Source organism: Bolinopsis microptera, chromosome 12, assembly GCF_026151205.1.
Source record: "Bolinopsis microptera isolate Bmic1 chromosome 12, MBARI_Bmic_1.0, whole genome shotgun sequence".
In the NCBI taxonomy this organism is placed as follows: Eukaryota; Metazoa; Ctenophora; class Tentaculata; order Lobata; family Bolinopsidae; genus Bolinopsis; species Bolinopsis microptera.
In genome coordinates this window covers 8,052,375-8,072,594 of record NC_087083.1, presented here as the reverse complement: position 1 = coordinate 8,072,594, position 20,220 = coordinate 8,052,375, and the positions used below count along the sequence as shown (strand labels likewise).

The 20,220-nt window shown below is 38.5% G+C and overlaps 1 protein-coding gene across 5 annotated transcripts; it reads right to left on the bottom strand.

The window, feature by feature from the left end:
• Window positions 1-6,181: 6,181 nt before the first annotated feature.
• Window positions 6,182-17,743, bottom strand: LOC134824186 (protein c-Fos-like). 5 transcript variants are annotated; one of them, XM_063835946.1, is made up of 6 exons: window positions 17,650-17,743; window positions 8,928-9,016; window positions 8,603-8,648; window positions 8,244-8,366; window positions 7,708-7,913; window positions 6,182-7,514 (listed from the first exon to the last, which is right to left on the bottom strand). In XM_063835946.1, exons 2-6 carry the CDS (start codon window positions 8,969-8,971, stop codon window positions 7,442-7,444), a joined length of 492 nt encoding a protein of 163 aa, XP_063692016.1. In that variant the 5' UTR covers window positions 8,972-9,016; window positions 17,650-17,743; the 3' UTR covers window positions 6,182-7,441. The 5 variants fall into 5 exon arrangements, with proteins under 5 accessions (XP_063692016.1, XP_063692019.1, XP_063692015.1 ...); XM_063835949.1 differs by lacking the exon at window positions 17,650-17,743 and adding an exon at window positions 16,238-16,351; XM_063835945.1 differs by lacking the exon at window positions 17,650-17,743 and adding an exon at window positions 13,517-13,562.
• Window positions 17,744-20,220: the final 2,477 nt, after the last annotated feature.

Here is a 20,220-nt window from a genome sequence, read left to right as displayed (position 1 = left end):
GAGTGTCTTAAAAGGAAGGGAAACAGACACAGCTGTGATAATCGCAGTTATCATCCAGCCTCAGAACGTCATTTTTACTTTACAACGCTCCCTATTTACCCTGGACAGCGGGGAAACTACCAAACAAACCGGACAAAATTGCAGAATTTTCAGTGTTGAGGTGTAGAGGTGTAGAGGTAGAGGAGAAAATGAGACCTGGCACTGCTCGATCCTCCTCCAACTGTCCCGGGGGAAACTACGAAACAGACACATGAGGAGAAGGAGGAGGAGGAGGAGAACACACAGAGCAGTACAGAGCAGGCACACAGAGCTGGCACTGCTCCTCTCCCTCACCGTCCTGGTGGTACGAAACAGACCGGACACATGAGGAGAAGGAGGAGGAGGAGGAGGAGGAGGAGGAGGAGAAAACAGTGCAGAGCAGAGCAGAGCTGGCACTGCTCGATCCTCTCCCTCACTGTCCTGGTGGTAACTACGGAACAGACCGGACACACGAGGAGGAGGAGGAGGAGAACTCACAGAGCAGAGCTGGCACTACTCATCTCCCTCACTGCTCCTTCCCTCACCCTCCCGGAGAAGCTACCTGTTAACCAAACAGAAGTTACAGTACCCTACCCCGGTACTGCCCCTCTAATCAAACAGACACCTGCCAAGTGCTCTGCCAAGTGCTGGTATTAGAGGAGAACTACCCTGGTGGTAGCATCCCAGGGGAGAGCTCTCATTGTCCAAACCAAACAGACGCCTGCCAAACGGACACAGCACTCCTCCCGGCTCCTCCCCCTCTCTCCGGGAGTTAACAAAACAGACACCTGCCAAGTGCTGGTACTGGAAGAGAACTACCCTGGTCAGATGAGACCCCTCCTTCAGAACCTGGCAAGTGCTGGTACTGGAGGAGAACTACCCTGGTCAGATGAGACCCCTCCTTCCTAACCAGGATCCCCGGATCCTGGATACCACTCAGCTGAGTTTGTAGCAATGTTTTAACGCGTCTGCTAGGAGGTAATGTGTACATATATGGTATGTGTCAGATCCGGAGCTGCTTCTCTCCTAATATGATATGTCAGAGTAAGCCGGATATTGGACACTGTAGTGGTCTCTCTGGGTTGGGTTTTTATTATCGTTAGTAAAAAAGTAAGGAAAGTGTTTAATCCAAGCTTGGATAAAATGAGATTTGTGCGTTCACGCAGTCATAGTTGCAGAATATTCGGAGATTGGAGAAAATGAGAAGGTCCAAAGTGAACGATATCGATTTAACAAGTAAACTAAAAGTTGACAAGTAAACTACAGTTTGGTTTGGTCATAGAACCCGTCCCCAATCTCGTATCGGAAAATGATCCAACACAATTGTGAGTGTAAGTACGGGTGGTACCTGCAGGGTAAACTACAAGTAGACAAGTAAACTACAAGTAAACTACAACTATTCGATGCGGCACAGACTGCAGATGAGTATTGAAACGAATCAGAATAAAAATATCAGGAAATGTCACATGCGGTGGTTACTGGTCCCCGGAAACAATCGAGCCTAACAGTATCAGAAAACAGAGACAAAAAGAAAAAGGGGATCCCAAGATATAATAAAGAGATGTACCCGCGTAGACGAAACAAGTCGGGATGAAAACTGTCATGATGACAGACTCTAATAGGGGCGACTAGTCAGACCTATCCCTGAAGGCTAATCTCATTATCATTGGCTTGGTTCCAAGGAAGTCGTGTTACCCTGTGAATCCTGGGGAAAGTAGTCTGCATTGTAACAGGGGAAATTGTTAATTTGTAACCAGTCTAGTCAGCAGCCTCTGACATTGAGATGCTCTATTTATTGCCTTCAGCTGGGTATAGTCTGCAGGAGGAGGAAGAGGAGGAGGAGGAGGAGGAGGAGGAGGAGGAGGAGGAGGAGGAGGAGGAGGAGGAGGAGGAGGAGGAGGAGGAGGAGGAGGAGGAGGAGGAGGAGGAGGGAGGAGGAGGAGGAGGAGGAGGAGGAGGAGGAGGAGGAGGAGGAGGAGGAGGAGGAGGAGGAGGAGGAGGAGGAGGAGGAGGAGGAGGAGGAGGAGGAGGAGGAGGAGGAGGAGGAGGAGGAGGAGGAGGAGGAGGAGGAGGAGGAGGAGGAGGAGGAGGAGGAGGAGGAGGAGGAGGAGGAGGAGGAGGAGGAGGAGGAGGAGGAGGAGGAGGAGGAGGAGGAGGAGGAGGAGGAGGAGGAGGAGGAGGAGGAGGAGGAGGAGGAGGAGGAGGAGGAGGAGGAGGAGGAGGAGGAGGAGGAGGAGGAGGAGGAGGAGGAGGAGGAGGAGGAGGAGGAGGAGGAGGAGGAGGAGGAGGAGGAGGAGGAGGAGGAGGAGGAGGAGGAGGAGGAGGAGGAGGAGGAGGAGGAGGAGGAGGAGGAGGAGGAGGAGGAGGAGGAGGAGGAGGAGGAGGAGGAGGAGGAGGAGGAGGAGGAGGATGATGAGGAGGATGATGAGGAGGATGATGAGGAGGATGATGAGGAGGAGGGGGAGGAGGGGGAGGAGGGGGGAGGAGGGGGATTTATACAACACAACGAGTGCATCAGTAATAAATTAAAAATGACATTAATAAAGTTATCAGGGCCTTTCGTTGACTGCGTTTTTTTTGGTAATCAGATTCACCTCCAGCTATAATGTAAAAGCAGACAGCTGTAACCCATTTCATCACTTCCTCAAGTCACAGCACGTGTATCTAATGACGTCACTAACACGTGACGTCACTGCATGAAGTCACCAACTTAACACATCACGTGACACGAACCAATCACGTGACACGCACTTCCCGCGGGAGGAAGAGCTCTATTAGACGGTCTATGTCCCCACTATAATAGAATTGGGATATACTCTTGCAACAGACTGTTAAACCGACACCTCTCTGGTTATTACTGTCATAGTTAACTAATAGCAATTCGCTACATGAGCTCCCGACTGCGATGTGATTAGGGTTGCGTCAGACTACGTATTACCGAGATTATTCACTGTATCACTAGTAATTACAGCCCTACTTTTGATACAGATTTGCTTTGGGGTCTGGAACGCATGATGTTTGTGGAGCAATGCAGTTATGACACGACTAACCAATCAGAAAGCTGTATTCTGGTCACGTGATATAAATTGACTAATCAGAGAACTGTATTCTGGTCACGTGGAGCAATGCAGTTATGACATTTAATTTCTATTAGCTTATTAGCTCATGAGGTAGTATAAATTCCTATCGTGAATTCTTCGAATATTTCATGGTTATAGAGCTGTGCATAAATGTTTGGTGAAATCTTTAGGACATTATGTAATTTATTGTCTATGTGTATGCAAATTGCAATTAGAATTCAAAACTTGTCGAAATGATTGTGTCGGTTGGAATCTAAGTTGCATCATCGGTCGTGGTTATTGTATTTATTCTAGTGGTATTCTAATAAAACAATTATTATTTAATAAAGCAATTATTATTTAATAAAACAATTATTTATTTGTATGTCACAATCAAACAATCAATAATAAATAAATCAGTGGCGGCTTGAGGAGGTTTCAAGTGCTGAAAGCCACTGCTTATTTTTGGATTTGAGAGTGACCTGTGCTTAAAACCCCCTCAACCATCCACTGCATAAATATATTTATTATACAAATATAGAAAAATACAAAGATATAATAATCTAAAATTCTAAAATTACTTAGATCACATCCCGAGGACTACCAGATCCTGAGGACTTCCAGATCCTGGTGGAACCTAAGCTATCCAGATCCTGGTGGAACCTAAGCTATTCATGATATCACGACAGGTCCGATATAATGATAGTATTAACACATTAATTCCCACCTCTAATACCCACTGATGTACCCCATTCAGGATTAAACTTGATGAACCTTACTGTTATACTAGTCAGCCACTAGTCACTAGTTATCATACTGTTACTAGTGTTACTAGTCAGCCACTAGTCACTAGTTATCATACTGTTACTAGTGTTACTAGTCAGCCACTAGTCACTAGTTATCATACTGTTACTAGTGTTACTAGTCAGCCACTAGTCACTAGTTATCATACTGTTACACTTGTGAAACTGAATGTAAAAGATAAAAGTGTCACTTAAGGGGAGATACACCAAAACCGTTTTTGCTCCGAACATCGATTTTATTTTATATTATTTTTAAATAGACAAAAAGAATAAGATTGTACACCTTCAAAAATTTAAAAAAATATTCCCTCCTCGAGAAAAAAAAATATTTTTCTTTTTCGAAAATTTTTAAAATTTGGAGAAGTCTGTCACTGTAATACCGATAGTTCGGCCATTTAAAAAGCCACTAGTCACTAGTTATCATACTGTTACTAGTGTTACTAGTCAGCCACTACTCACTAGTTATCATACTGTTACTAGTGTTACTAGTCAGCCACTAGTCACTAGTTATCATACTGTTACTAGTGTTACTAGTCAGCCACTAGTCACTAGTTATCATACTGTTACTAGTGTTACTAGTCAGCCACTAGTCACTAGTTATCATACTGTTACTAGTGTTACTAGTCAGCCACTAGTCACTAGTTATCATACTGTTACACTTGTGAAACTGAATGTAAAAGATAAAAGTGTCACTTAAGGGGAGATACACCAAAACCGTTTTTGCTCCGAACATCGATTTTATTTTATATTATTTTTAAATAGACAAAAAGAATAAGATTGTACACCTTCAAAAATTTAAAAAAATATTCCCTCCTCGAGAAAAAAAAATATTTTTCTTTTTCGAAAATTTTTAAAATTTGGAGAAGTCTGTCACTGTAATACCGATAGTTCGGCCATTTAAAAAGCCACTAGTCACTAGTTATCATACTGTTACTAGTGTTACTAGTCAGCCACTAGTCACTAGTTATCATACTGTTACTAGTGTTACTAGTCAGCCACTAGTCACTAGTTATCATACTGTTACTAGTGTTACTAGTCAGCCACTAGTCACTAGTTATCATACTGTTACTAGTGTTACTAGTCAGCCACTAGTCACTAGTTATCATACTGTTACTAGTGTTACTAGTCAGCCACTAGTCACTAGTTATCATACTGTTACTAGTGTTACTAGTCAGCCACTAGTCACTAGTTATCATACTGTTACTAGTGTTACTAGTCAGCCACTAGTCACTAGTTATCATACTGTTACTAGTGTTACTAGTCAGCCACTAGTCACTAGTTATCATACTGTTACTAGTGTTACTAGTCAGCCACTAGTCACTAGTTATCATACTGTTACTAGTGTTACTAGTCAGCCACTAGTCACTAGTTATCATACTGTTACTAGTGTTACTAGTCAGCCACTAGTCACTAGTTATCATACTGTTACTAGTGTTACTAGTCAGCCACTCCGAGGATGAACATTCTGCTTCAAGAGCTTCAGCAAAATTCATTTCTACCACCAATACTCCGTTACACTTTATCGCAATTCCTTCAATCACTGCTTAATGAATATCACATCATTTTGAGCGTAGGGTAGATTTTTTAGCGTAGTGTCATGTTGGCACTTGTGAAACTGAATATAAAAGATAAAAGTGTCACTTAATCGCACTACAACTCTTGCAAAGGCTGTGCCGTTTAAGTGTGCAACTTTCAAATGTATTTCATTTTAAAGTTGCACATTGAAGGGTAACAATGAACAAGAATTGCGCCCGTTGTTTCGTTTTGGCGGACGCTAGATTTCCATTCACTATGACTTTAAGTATAAGCCCTAATCAGCTCACTTCATAATAATAATATCAAATATTGATAAATTATGCATTAAATACGGGCTGGGAACACTTGAAATTCAATTCAATTGCCGTAGAATTTAATTTGTGTCTGCAATCTGTTCAAGAAATTGTAAGCAAAAGAAAACTAAATGGTAACGGACAGAAGTATAAAGGACTGACGACATATTTAAATCCACCTTCCTCATTCTCCAATTAATTCCACGTTTTTCTGCAAAAACATTTATTCGTAACCTATCACTGTTACTTTTTTACAAAAAAAGGTGTGAATGGAAAAAATGCTTCTTTGCCCAATAAGCTGGTTGAAATTTTAAATAAATGTTATTAAATCTTTGCTCGCCTAAAGCTCGACAGTCGTGCTGTCGATTTTACTTCACTATAGACTTCAACTATAGAGCTATAGTGACAATGTTTACTTGTTTATAAGCCTTGTGAAGCTATTGATGGTTATTCGCAAACAACAATAAAACACTTTGTTCAAGGTTCAGGCACAACAGAATTAAAATAATTTACATACACCAGAAATTTCAATCAAACTGAAAATGAAATAACACAAAAAATAACATAATATTATGAATTTTACACCTATACTAGTTCTGTTTCTATTGAAATTGAATATTAGGAATTTATTATTATATTCTGGTATCTCCTATAACAATGATCAAAATCTCAAAGAAAATTATTCAGTTTATTTGTTGATGAAAACTTACTATATTTTTAATTCTGTTTATTTTAGGTTAATGCTGTTTTAAGAGAAACGAGATTTTAGCCTTAGGCTAATCATAAAATTTAATGCTTTTTATCCTGCAATGCTCAGGCTCTCCGCTCTATCGTTTAAATTGTAAAACACAGAAGTTTAAAATAAATCAGTATAATTTGTTTAACAGAATGCTTTTGTAGAACATAACTCAAAAAGGTCTGCAATTTATGCAGTGTCCAACTGTAAATTCAAGCCACTAATATTTATAACTCAAATTAAGCTGAACTGACATTAACATTATTCAAATAAATATATCAAATACTAAACAACAATCGTTTCATTTTAGTAGTTCATTGTATTCAAAAGGTATTTAATACCAACCATATTAAGATTGTAAGCAAATTACTACCTGACCTGACCGATTAAATCGATTGAAACCCGTGTAGAGATAGCTAGCACCAATTTACAATTATTCAAATATTAATAAGGATTTTAATTTTGTTATTTGTTATGTTTTTTAGGCATGTGGTAAAAAAGATTTTCGCTGAAAAAAAGTAATTTTGTTGGAAAAAAACCCAATTTGTTAAAGAATCTTTCGAAATTCGAAACAAAATTCGAAATTTTCAGGACAAACTTTTTTGCGTGGAGCTGTGGGATGTAGCAGTTTGTGAAAATGGTTGTCATGGTGACATACCTCACATACCTCACATACCTCACGTTATGGTAACATACCTCACCTTATCATGGTAACATACCTCACGAAGTTTTGTTCAGATGGTCTCAATGATATAAAGATACTACTAAAGTTATGTAGCTTACCCCCTCATGATGTGGTTCAAGCTGAAAAAATCAAGTGTTTCAAAAAAAACAGTTCATAGTTTGTATATCAAGGGTCCATCTGGAAGTTTATATCTTAATGTATAATGTATAGCTTAATGTATAATGTATATCATCGGACAGTAACATTTGCTGCTCCTAGAAGTTTAATACTGTATCATGCAAGTATAACCAACTAGTATAGTTAATGTCTTGCTAGTTATAGTGGTGGCTAGGTTCTGATTTGATGAACATTTCAGTCAACGAAGGTCCCATCATCTGAGCTTGTCTGAAAAATTTTGAAATGTTAGATAAACTCTATATTTTGTTCGCTTTTGAGCCAAAACTTTACGGAAAATCACATGCGTACGACGTATTGCTTAGTCCTTCCACATAATTTCAAATAGTGTTTGAATCTAAATCATAGACCTTTCCACCAAATTGAGTTGCAGGTAACAAAATTATCAATGGTAAAAACTTACGCATGGTTATATTGAAGGGACTGCTGTTGTTGCTGCTGTTGCTGCTGCTGCTGTTGCTGTTGCTGTTGACACATCTGGCTCCCATGAGCCGTCTGTTCCAATCTGGGGTTGCTACACTCGTGGGTACCCAGTATCCTGACTAACTCATCTCGTTCTCTTTTTAGAGCTGAGATCTGGTCTTCTAAACTCCTTGTAGTGTCTGTCACCTGTAAAGTTGGAGTAGAAAGAGAGAAAGAGAAAGAGAAAGAGAAAGAGAAAGAGAAAGAGAAAGAGAAAGAGAAATAGAAAGAGAAAGAGAAAGAGAAAGAGAAAGAGAAAGAGAAAGAGAAAGAGAAAGAGAAAGAGAAAGAGAAAGAGAAAGAGAAAGAGAAAGAGAAAGAGAAAGAGAAAGAGAAAGAGAAAGAGAAAGAGAAAGAGAAAGAGAAAGAGAAAGAGAAAGAGAAAGAGAAAGAGAAAGAGAAAGAGAAAGAGAAAGAGAAAGAGAAAGAGAAAGAGAAAGAGAAAGAGAAAGAGAAAGAGAAAGAGAAACTACTTACAGATCCATACTCGTGTCTAACATAGACACTGTGCGCCTTCCTTTTCTCCCTGCACTTTGTTGCAGCTACTTTATTTCTTTCTCTTCGCACTCTCCTCTTCTCCTCCTCCTCTCTTGATAGATTCTGTAGAAATTATCAGAGATTAATAATAAATCTACGGCAAATAGATACAATGCTGACTGGCTTATAGTCGGCTTATAACCGGCTGTTAGAGAGCTATTCATGGGGCAGTCAAACTCAAAAGGTTAGAGCAGGAGTAAAATATCATTAGCCAATATGAAAATAAATGCTTAAGTTGTTGGTACTGCCTAGTGGTAAAGGTGGTTAAAAACAAAAGAAATGCCTGAAAAAATACTCACTTGTCCTTGAGACTGAGAGACGAGAAGTAGAGCAAGCTGGGTATACCTGATGGTAAGGGTATAGGGGTTGAAACAGAAAGAGAAATATTAACAGAGACAGAAAGAGAAACATAATTGGAAACAAAAAGATAAACAGAAAGACCGGAACAAAGACATTAATATAGACTGAGACAGACACACAAACGCAGTTTATCAAGCTCACGCTCAATGTACCTGTTGGTCAGGGGGTTACTGGGGTAGTAGGGGTGAGGATAGATAAAGAGAAAGAGAAAGAGAAAGAGAAAGCGAAAGAGAAAGAAAAAGAGAAAGAGAAATTAATATGTACCTGTTGGTCAGGGGGTTACTGGGGTAGTAGGGGTGAGGATTCATGCTGTCCTCTAACTGCTGTTCTACACTACCTTCTGCTACTGTGCTCTGGAGGGTGTAGCTTGCGTTAGTACAATGTTAGTTATTTTTTTGGATAATAAACTGATTTTTTATTTGCAAATAAGTCTCCTGGTTTGAATTAAACTCATTCTGTACAGGAAATATGTGAACATTTAAAATGGTGAAATTGTTGGTAATGAAATGGCTGTTAGTGTACTGTGACCTAATAACAAGTTATACTAATTACTACATAAACAGTACCTCTTCAAAGAATTAACTATTTAAGCGCTGATTATTCGAATGACATACACTTCTAGCGCGAAATATACGATGCATCAAAAAATAAAGAAACAAGAAGATCCGTTACAAGAAGATCCGTTACAAAGCTTTAACTCTTTAAGTAGTTCTCAAAGAAACACCTATGTACCTACTATTGTCCACGCCTCACGGATGGCAAGATGACGTCACTAGGGTAACGAGTCACTATATAGCACTGACAGTGGGTAGAACACACGGATATTGAGATTACGTCATGCTGTGCAATTGCCACTATATCTCTATTCTCTATAGCGTCACATTTGGACAATAATGCGGGCAATGTGATGGGAAGTGTGAAACAAAGAGTGTTGTAAAAGCGTGTGTAATTGAGAAATAGTTGGAAATAATTGGAACAATCAGTGCTCATTCATATTTCACTACAGTTGAAGGTTTGATGTAGCAAATGGTTTGATACTAGCATAATTTGCAGTTCAATACAACTGTGTGCAACTATTCACAATGTCACAACTATTCACAATGTCACAACACGTCACAAACAGCTGAATTAAAGTTGAATATACGGTGAAATTAATTGTGCATTCAAGCATAACATTCAATTTTAAACCAAACAGAAACCACACGTCAGATCGTCGCGAGATCTTAACAAGACAACGAGATCTTAACATGACAACAAACTGAGTCGCCATGGTAGGTTGCCATGGTAGTAAGAATGAGATTATTTTTGGGTATGAGTTCACCGTGATAAATTGCCGTGAATTCAGCGAGAAGCTTATCAATTGCACATAAACACCAAAATCGCTCTGACGGAACGGGCAACCCTACCAAATATTCTAAATAGTTATATTTTTTCGCTCTTGTGAGTGGGTCGATCATATTTGATAGTTGAGTTTTAAACTAATTACAACACTACAAATCTATTACATTTATTGAGTTATGTAAGAAGTTATTGTAACGTCTCGTACATGTCAAAGGCGTGTTGCCGGATTAACGTCGACAACATTTTGATTTATACACTGAGTGGAGACTTTCACTTCGGCCCCAACTATCAAACATTTGTAAATGAGATAAAAGTTAAAACTACTCATGCGAACACGTGGTATAAAATGATTCAGGGTAGTTATATATAATAATATACACCCTGAATAATTTTCTACCACGTGCTATATAGTATAATAACACGTGGTACTATTATATAGTATAATACCTGCCAATGTGAATCCAGGTAAAGATCGAGAAAATAGATTCTCAAAAGGTAGCCGCTATCTTGATGATATATTATATTATATTTACAAAAAATACTCTCAACAAAGCCAAAAAACGTCAAAATTCAAACAAAACCATCAAACTTTCGAATCTAACAAAACCTTACTTATGAAGTAGTTAAAGCTTACATAATTCCTTTTATCTCAGAAGTGCGAGTTAAGAATGTGAATATCATGAAACGTGATCTCAGGCTTATCGTTTCGAGAATAATAAATTATGTCATTAAATAATGACGTAAACGCAAAAATTACCATTTCACTCTTCAAGTCACGACTTTTCTTTTCCTTCAAGAACTGGACGAGTTTTGGAACGACTAGAATCAGAGCCTAACTCCTGCATGATGCACTTCCAGCCTTAGTTCAGAACCAGATATTACAGCTCGGCTCCCAGCTTTTGCTTTTAGTTTTAGCAACGATTCAGGTCACATCTTTCGCTTTCGTGCTACTAAATACGATAACAACCTTACGCAATAAACCGCGAATTATGTCATCAACATACACATTACAGCTACCTGTCCAAAAGCCTGCTATTACAGCTAAGCTTGGTTGCACATTGGCCGTCTGTGGCTTGAACCAGGAAACAGTTGGTGATATAATGATATCATAAAGGAGTAACTAGTGATATAATGATACTGATTCATACTATTAGATACTATACTATAGAGGTTGGTACTGTAACAGGGGTTCACTACGTTCAGCACTGTCAGCAGTGGTTTACAGATTATAAAGATTACATTTATAAATGTATATAAATACTTATATAGTGATATAGCCGCGATACCTTCGTAGTCGCGTGATAGTTCATAGTTGGTAATAAAAAAGGAGCATAAAAGAAGCCAAGAAGAACCTACCAACTGGCATAGATGCCTTTTTATCTTAGTTGTAGTGAACGCTGAACTTAGTCGTACTGAACGTACGTTCCAATCATTTTGTAGTGAACGTTTGTGAACGTTAGTGAACGTTAGTCAATATTTTGATAATTTTTCCGATAGTTTTTAACTTTAGATGGATACAATGAGATAAAACCATGTTGTCTGAATTAGACAGTAAATAAACAATAATGAATAAAAATAAGTCACTAGTATAGCAAATAGTAATGAAATTATTGCTCCTTAATTCGTGAATTGTTCATAAGACGCAAACTTGCGTTAACATAAATAAGGTCTCGCTGCTTGTCAACTGTGAGGCGGTTTCTTTTTTGTTTAACACCCAGTCGTACAAGCTCCAATTCGTCTCACAGGGTGAGGCTGATGTCGCTTGCGACAGCGCTTTCATTGCAAAACTCTGTAGTTCGGATACCTCGCAACCGAAGTTGCTCCACCAAGAGACTGGATCATCAGAATCTTGGCTAAAACTTGAGGCAGCGTCAGTAGAGAATACGCCTCTTTTCTCTCGGTAGAACGTGTGCTGCGAAAGTATCTTCTTCTTTGTTGCGCCGTCACACCACGTGTCCATGACATCTAGAAACTCCTTCCAGACATCCTGATTCGTGTGCTGATCATATCCCTGATAAGCTGGGTGAACACAAAACCCTACTGAATGTAGGGGGGAATGGAGCTCGAGCCACCTTTTGTTGGAAAGACTAACCATATCACTTTTATGGTTCTATTGCGGAAAGCAAAATTAGCTAACTTTAAGGTGAACAGATAATATTTGTAATAAATTACACCGATGAAACCAACAGGGATCTTAAGACTATTGTCTGAAAATCTAAGCAAGACTATTATCGGCTCGAGAATTGAGCATAAATAGTCGACTTCTATCCAGAAATGGGGCTCAAGATCAAACAACATTTGTATTTGTAACATACCTCAAGGCCCTGAAGGCCTGGCAATGGAAACACTAGTACTTTGCCGGATAATTGGGCTATGTCCGGTATTTTAATTTCATAATAGCAATTAACGTTCCTTATGTTCCGAACGTTAAAATCTTTTAGCAAACGCGTTCACAAACTATTTTTAGTGAACGTTCCGTACGTTCACTACAACTAAGCTTTTTATAATAGTCACATATTGACAAGAAGTTCGTATATCTTTCTAATGTCAAATTTTTAGATTTTTCTGTGTCACGGGTAAGCAATAACATGACTGTTTATATTGGCTTCCGAAGAAACAAATTTACCAGAATTGACCATCGAATCTTTCATAATTTCGTTTAAACATTTGACGAGTCTTACTATTGTACTATTGTTCGTTGTTATAAAAATATAACTTACAGCTGATCTGTCCAAATAATTCTGCTCAGTATACAGTAATATTATATATCATAATGATATATATATGATATTATATAATACCATCAGTCACTACCTCATGAAATAAGGTTATCTTTCTGACGAAGAACTCCTGCCACCTGGATCATAAAGATAGCTGACGGCTAAACCTCTGTAGTATTAGTTCGCCAGAAGATAGAATAAACATCTTTCTTTTGTTAAATTATGTAAAAGTCACGTTCCAGTTTCACGTCATAAGTATACAGGAGCTCATTATTGAGCTGTGGATCCGAGGAACAAAGGTAGGAATATTTTACAGAGTCATACGTCTTTAATACCATTCAAAAACTCCGACCTGAAATTTCGTATTCTTTCAGCTTTCTTGAAACTCAATAAGCTTTATTATTCATATTGTGTACGCGGTCAAATTCGATTCGTTTTAGCATTGCGAAATATTTATGAGAGTTATTATAGCTATAATACTGCTTGTTGAGAAACTTCGAAAAAGTTTATATTTTGCACAAACCTTTTCGAAATAAACCCATTTGTTTTATCAGCTATATATTTACATCCCGACGCGAGAAGCCCTTATAAAACTGATTTGCTGTTCATTGGTACGGTGCAGACGTTCGTTTAAAGCCGGATCTTAGGTCTTTTAGGTTTTTTTTTCTAGGCGGAGGTTATATCCTTCCAAAATAAAAGAATGGTCCCTAATCGAAAGGTACTCTTAAAGCCGATTTCTTCCGTTGAAGTTATGAAAATTGAAATAGATAGTTAAGATTTAAGAAATCCTACCTCTTCGAAAAGATTCCACATATCCATGATGGCATATGACAAATAATCAAACTGTAGCAACGTTACCAAAAGACGACGACTAGATTGATCTATGCATTGATTCGAGTTGCAAGATGTTGCAAGATGTAGCAAAATGTAGCTGTGTCTACAAAATGGGCACCCTTGACCTTGAGTAGTCTCTATAAGTCTAGATTGTTATGTCAGCCCATCAAGCCACATTATTAAAATTATTAAAATATATTTCTTGATTATTATTTTAGGGAAATCAAGTTTGTGTTTCGGGATTTAAGAAAGTTTGGTACCCATTTTATAATTCAATTAAATCGTAAAACAATAAACCGAAAATACGCGCGCAGAATTCCGTAGTCAGTTAAATCTTCGTAGCATTCAACATAATATGCTCATTCTAGATAATCACTACTATTCAGATAATGCAAATGAAAGAGTTTTGCGGTCGCTCACTGCTCAGCATTTCAAGTCACTAATTGAGTCTAATAGGGTTCAAATTGACATGACTTTCGACAGGCTGACTCCTAACAAGGTTATTTGAGAAGTTACATATACCCATACCAGCATACCGGACGACTGAACCTTTATATTAATTGGACTTCTCAGTTATTGTTTTGGCACCCAATTAAGCTAATAAACGCCCTGTAAACTGTGTGGGAACTGGGTTTAATTGGTTCAGTTGTCAGTCACCTGACTATAATAAGGGTATATATAACTTGTGTGATAATTTAATGTGTGATCACTGTGATCATCATTGTCACAGTGACAGCCCTTCCTTCACACTTTAAGTAGTTTGTTCAGGGTTATAGATAAAGAAGTGTTGGTCGAAACTTTTTATGGGTATCTTTTACCTCCATACTCCATAGAAATGCCTACCTATTCAAGTCAAGGTAGAAACTCGTTATGCAATCATCTGATGCTTACTTGATTGCAACTCATTTATAATTATAGCAAAGACATTTCTCGAAGATGTACTTGCCATCCTTTATACGTTTATAGTCTCCGCTGCTTATAGAAAGAAATTTTCTCAATTTTAGAAGCGATCAAACAAATTCCTTTAACTATCATGTGCTATTTGATATCTTTTATTATGTTCTAAGGAGAGATACGCAGTGTAGAACTACAATATCTGTGTAGTATTGTAATACTAAGCAGGTGTTATTGTAGCTATTCAGTGTGGGATTAACTGACCTAATTGTTACTCCAGTGTGTAATTTCTAATGTATTGAAGTGTTTGAATTTTTGTCATGTTTGTACACTTACAGCTCCACTCCCAGGGTTAAAACAATTATTTTTTGTTGTTGCTGTTGAAATTGTTTTTTGTTTGTTTCGAATTCTCATTTAGTATCAAAATATGTAGTATCAGTAAAATTGTTCTACAATACTTTTGATCAAAACTGTCTATTTTGAGCATATCTACCCTGTAATTTTCTTCGAAAATGCTTTCAAAAAATCAAGTGGCAATCAAACTGCTCATAAAACGGCCTTATTGCTAGGTCGGTGAAGCGAAGTGCACTTTACAACGTAGTACAATTACTAGAAAATTTTTAAAAACTTATTTGAGTTAAAATAAACAGTCTGAGTCCAGTAAAATAAAAGAAAAAAAGAAAGAAAGAGAGGCTGGACCTAAAAGTGGCTAATGGCTATCGAAAGGATAGCATGATGATAAATATTCTCTGGCCTATGGGGTATTGCAACCATGATGGAGGTTACTGGAGATATCTATGAGGAGATGATGTATAGTATAGTATAGTAGATGAAGTGGAAAGTGAAGTGAGGGGAGTGAGCGGTCAGTAGATTCTCTAGAGAAGATGAATAGTATAGTATAGTAGATGAAGTGGAAAGTGAGGGGAGTGAGCGGTCAGTAGATTCTCTAGAGATGATGTATAGTATAGTAGATGAAGTGGAAAGTGAAGTGAGGGGAGTGAGCGGTCAGTAGATTCTCTAGAGATGATGTATAGTATAGTATAGTAGATGAAGTGGAAAGTGAGGGGAGTGAGCGGTCAGTAGATTCTCTAGAGAAGATGTATAGTATAGTATAGTAGATGAAGTGGAAAGTGAAGTGAGGGGAGTGAGCGGTCAGTAGATTCTCTAGAGATGATGTATAGTATAGTATAGTAGATGAAGTGGAAAGTGAGGGGAGTGAGCGGTCAGTAGATTCTCTAGAGATGATGTATAGTATAGTATAGTAGATGAAGTGGAAAGTGAGGGGAGTGAGCGGTCAGTAGATTCTCTAGAGAAGATGTATAGTATAGTATAGTAGATGAAGTGGAAAGTGAGGGGAGTGAGCGGTCAGTAGATTCTCTAGAGATGATGTATAGTATAGTATAGTAGATGAAGTGGAAAGTGAGGGGAGTGAGCGGTCAGTAGATTCTCTAGAGATGATGTATAGTATAGTATAGTAGATGAAGTGGAAAGTGAGGGGAGTGAGCGGTCAGTAGATTCTCTAGAGATGATGTATATAGTATAGTATAGTAGATGAAGTGGAAAGTGAAGTGAGGGGAGTGAGCGGTCAGTAGATTCTCTAGAGAAGATGTATAGTATAGTATAGTAGATGAAGTGGAAAGTGAGGGGAGTGAGCGGTCAGTAGATTCTCTAGAGATGATGTATAGTATAGTATAGTAGATGAAGTGGAAAGTGAGGGGAGTGAGCGGTCAGTAGATTCTCTAGATCTATACAAGTAAAAAGAGCCTTATTATTAAGCTCACTCACCTTTTTACCTGCCCAACTGATTGATGACGAAACTATAGCAAAACAAAAAACAAAACAACCCTTATAGGCTAACAGTGGCGTAACGTTACTTACAACAACTCAATAAGTTCACCAAACCGCACTTGATAAAACACTGAATATGCTTTAACACAAATTATCATTCGCACGTGCCTGTCGTGTGGCCGTCACGTGACAGGCACGTGACGTGATTCCGTCAGTTAATTGGGCACCAAGTGGTTGCCATGGTACCATGTGGTGTGTTGTCATGACAGCGATACAGCACAATTTGCTTTCCGGAAGTGAGGCCACGTCAGCTAATATTGTTAATTATTAGCTATTATATTCTATATTATCGATGATGTTGTATCCTGGCCTTCTTCGTACGTGGCATGAAGAAACACAGGTAGTATATCATAATATCTCAAGAATTTAGATCCAGAAAATCGTTATCATCTGGGGCTAGTTGTTGCTAAAGTCACATGCTAGTACCACGTGTCCCACGCGTTATCACGTGTACAGTTTCACGTGTTATGCAATACCATGTGTCACGTGTTACATGTGCGTTGTACAGACAGTAGGGTGGGAGTGTCCACCAGGAATAGCCGCTGTATGCAGCTGTATGTATTATAATTGGGAGCTGTCTGCTTTAACAAACACAATTACATTTAGCAAGTGTGTGTAAACAAGTGTGTGTAAACACGTGGGAACTATCGTTAATTCTTAGTGCATTATAATGGTGTGAGGCTTTATCTTAACTTAACTTAACTTAATAGCTTAGCTGGGAGCTGATAGTATCTATAAAACGACGACCACAATGATGAAGATAGAAATCACTCAATAATAAAATTAGCTGATTTGACTCTGAAGTTGTATCCAATCTTAAACAATAATCTCAGAAGGTGTGTCTGTGTGTCTGTCTGTGCGCGTGTAATTTCCAAGCGGCTTAATCAAGAAAACGGTAAAAGTTACGGGACTGGTTTTTTCGGTATAGTTTCGAAAAAACTCTGAAGAAGCCAAATGAATGAGGTTTTTCAAATTGGTGGTAAGTAGTTTAATTGATGGTTTTGTACCACAAATGTGACATAAAATGGCTCTCTTTCTCTCCCTCCTCGCTTTCTCTCCCTCCTCGCTCTCTCTCTCATTACTGCATATTATGTAGCGTTGGAACATGAATCATAATTAGATTAGCCACAAGATTGCACTCATTGCGGTCTGTTTGGACTGTAGAGAGAGTTCATACTTTCATACGACAATGTTATGCGTGTTTTCAAATATAATAGGCGGGTTTATACTCTTGCATTTCCACTGCGATAGTGAAGTCCCGGCCGTAGGCACGGGTTACACTAGTAACTCAATAATATACGTGAGCGTATCAACTATCAAATCAAAATTAACAAATTTAAAATAATTACCTGATCGATCAGACGGTGTCGGACAATCGGAGTAAAAATCGTTTAAAAAAACAGTTTTATCTTTAGGACCCGTCAAGTTTCACAAGTAAAGCGTTTTACAAATGAAACAAAACTCACCGTATCCGGAATGCTCCTTCTATCCTTAGTCATGACTCAGTCGCTGCTACACATTAAGTGCTAACAGCCATCACATGACCGTCAACTTCTACCCTGATTAGCTGAAATGCATGATCACGTGATTGTAAGAAAGGTCCGTGATTGGTTACACGATTCCAGCTGGAAATATTTGGTTGAGTAGCTCAGAGAACGGATTTTTGTTACAAATCTGGTGATGAGCGAGGTGTGTTAAACAATGTTTATTTGGGGTCAGTAGTTCAACTTCAAGTGTGCGTAGGGGAAATATATTTGGGTGGTAAATGCAATGGTAATTATCATGGGCGTGGAGAATTAATATATTAAAGTATTTAGAATATAATGGTGCACATGTGAAGTGAAATCTTTATTCTTTTAAAGTTTAAATGACTCTGCGGAGGTTGTATAACACGAAATTACGAGATTCTACTACAAAATAAAAATATAGTTCAACTTACTGGGCGGCGCTCAGCCTAGGTCATTCCGCCGAATCTTTATGTTTATAAACATAATAGCCCATGGGGTCCCCAGGTAAAGTTCAACGAGATTATGGAGTTATGAGTATCCAACACAATTAAAAATATTTCAGCAGCGCTTAAAGTTAAACAAAATAAACAAATTAACTCCATTTAATGAATATGATGATCAAAATAAAAAGGTATACTGGTCGTTGTTTCCTCGATCAGCTCTCACATCTCATTTTCTACTTTTTAGCCAGCGCTCATACTAACTTAGTAATTAGTTGTCATACGTTGTATGACCCGCCGCGCACGAAGTGCGCGGCTCCCCTGGCCCTGTATCGTCGAAGACTATAGTGAAGCGACCGTGGGGGTCACCACGTGATACAAGTAATTAGTATGCAGCCATGCAGTAAATTATATTTATAGAGTAAAACCACGATTTACCGCGGGTAATTCCTTTAAACGTCAGTAGAACGTTAGAACGTTACCCGGAACTATTACTATCTGCTTACGCGGTAATTTGGGAAGCAGATAAAGTTAAAAAGCTCACCTACCATGTCATTAATTCTCAGCTGAGTAAGCCAAGTTTGATAGTTCTTTCATTCAAATTTCTGATTATTTCTGAATAGACTCAGTGAAGACAGATTCTAATAGAAATAAGTAGCTGAATAACGTATCGACATTCCTACGTCATATATACTCATATTCTCAAATTATTTGTTATATAGTTATAGTGTTTAAAGTATTAAAATACTTCAAATCATGAGACTCAATAAAACTACACGAATCCACCAGATAAGCCAAGTTTGTTTATTTCTTCTAGATGCAATGTCACGACAAATTTAAATCCGATTTCAAAGTGTGTTGCAACTGAAGCAGTGGCCCCCCCCCCCGCTGAAGTGGAAGCATGATCTTCAGTATAACTTTATTAGAAAGTTTGAGTGCGCGACTCTAGAAATTGCACCTAGAGTAGTAGTACGTGTACCTTTTTGTATCATTGCCGGTTTTCCTACATCATGTGTGGATAACAAAGGAATTCAGCATGACACGTTGAATGTGATGTAAATATGTAACTGTGCACATAACAGGTGACACGTACTGCATCCACATTCCACATATAAACGTCCATTAAGGGGAGCCTACCTGTCCCCTTTACAGCAATTTATACCTTGCCTTGTTCAACATGCCCTCTGTGATCGATAGCGTGTTTTACCCTCCCTTTTAATTTGTCAGTTTTAAGTAAAATATTAACATTAGCTTTTGCAGTCCTTGTTTAGTCTTTGAATAAACAACTTTTTTGATTTATTGCCAGTTTTCTCACTCTGATGAGTCTTAATCCTCCTCGCGCCCTAACGTGGTGTTTCTCTTGTATCATAATATATAAATACATGAGTATATGGGAAGAGTGAACATCTAAGTAAGCGTTGTATCCAGTAACAATGTTCGTATAGTCACTGTGTGTCCCTTCCTCAACATGCTCAACAATGCTCGTTATAAGGTTATACTCAGTATGTGCTACTCTCTGTATCATTTGCATACAGAGGAGCCTGTTGGGCTCCGTTATCTTAACCTTATAAGCATATGTAAAACAGCTAAACCTCTATTAGCTCTCTCAGGTCAATAGCTCTCCCTCCGCATGCAATAGATAGCTCTCCCTCCAAATGCAATAGATAGCTCCCCTCCGCATGCATTATCTCTCTGTACTTGTAGCTCCCTAACATCCTGGGGCTTGGAGCAGCCAATACCGTGTCTTCTCGCGCTCTCTCCACCAATAAAATACTTGCTTTATGGTCACGTGACTGACAATAGTGAGAAACCTGTATAATTGTAGAACATGTAATAGTCATAAGCTTGGGGTTGCTCAGTGTGATCCAGGGAGAGGGGAGGGGAGGTCATTGTGCTACTGGACCCTGGATCAGTGGTTACTGGCTAGGCTCCAGTGATCTGAGGGGCGGAGGCTCAAGGCTAACGATTTAGT

Coding starts and splice junctions, on each gene's coding strand:
- LOC134824186 (XM_063835945.1), bottom strand. CDS start 13,543: ATGGATATGTGGAATCTTTTCGAAGAG. Junction 9,017..13,516: donor TGTGGAATCTTTTCGAAGAG/GTAGGATTTCTT, acceptor TACACCCTCCAG/AGCACAGTAGCAGAAGGTAG. Junction 7,515..7,707: donor TCCCTTCAATATAACCATGC/GTAAGTTTTTAC, acceptor AAAATTTTTCAG/ACAAGCTCAGATGATGGGAC.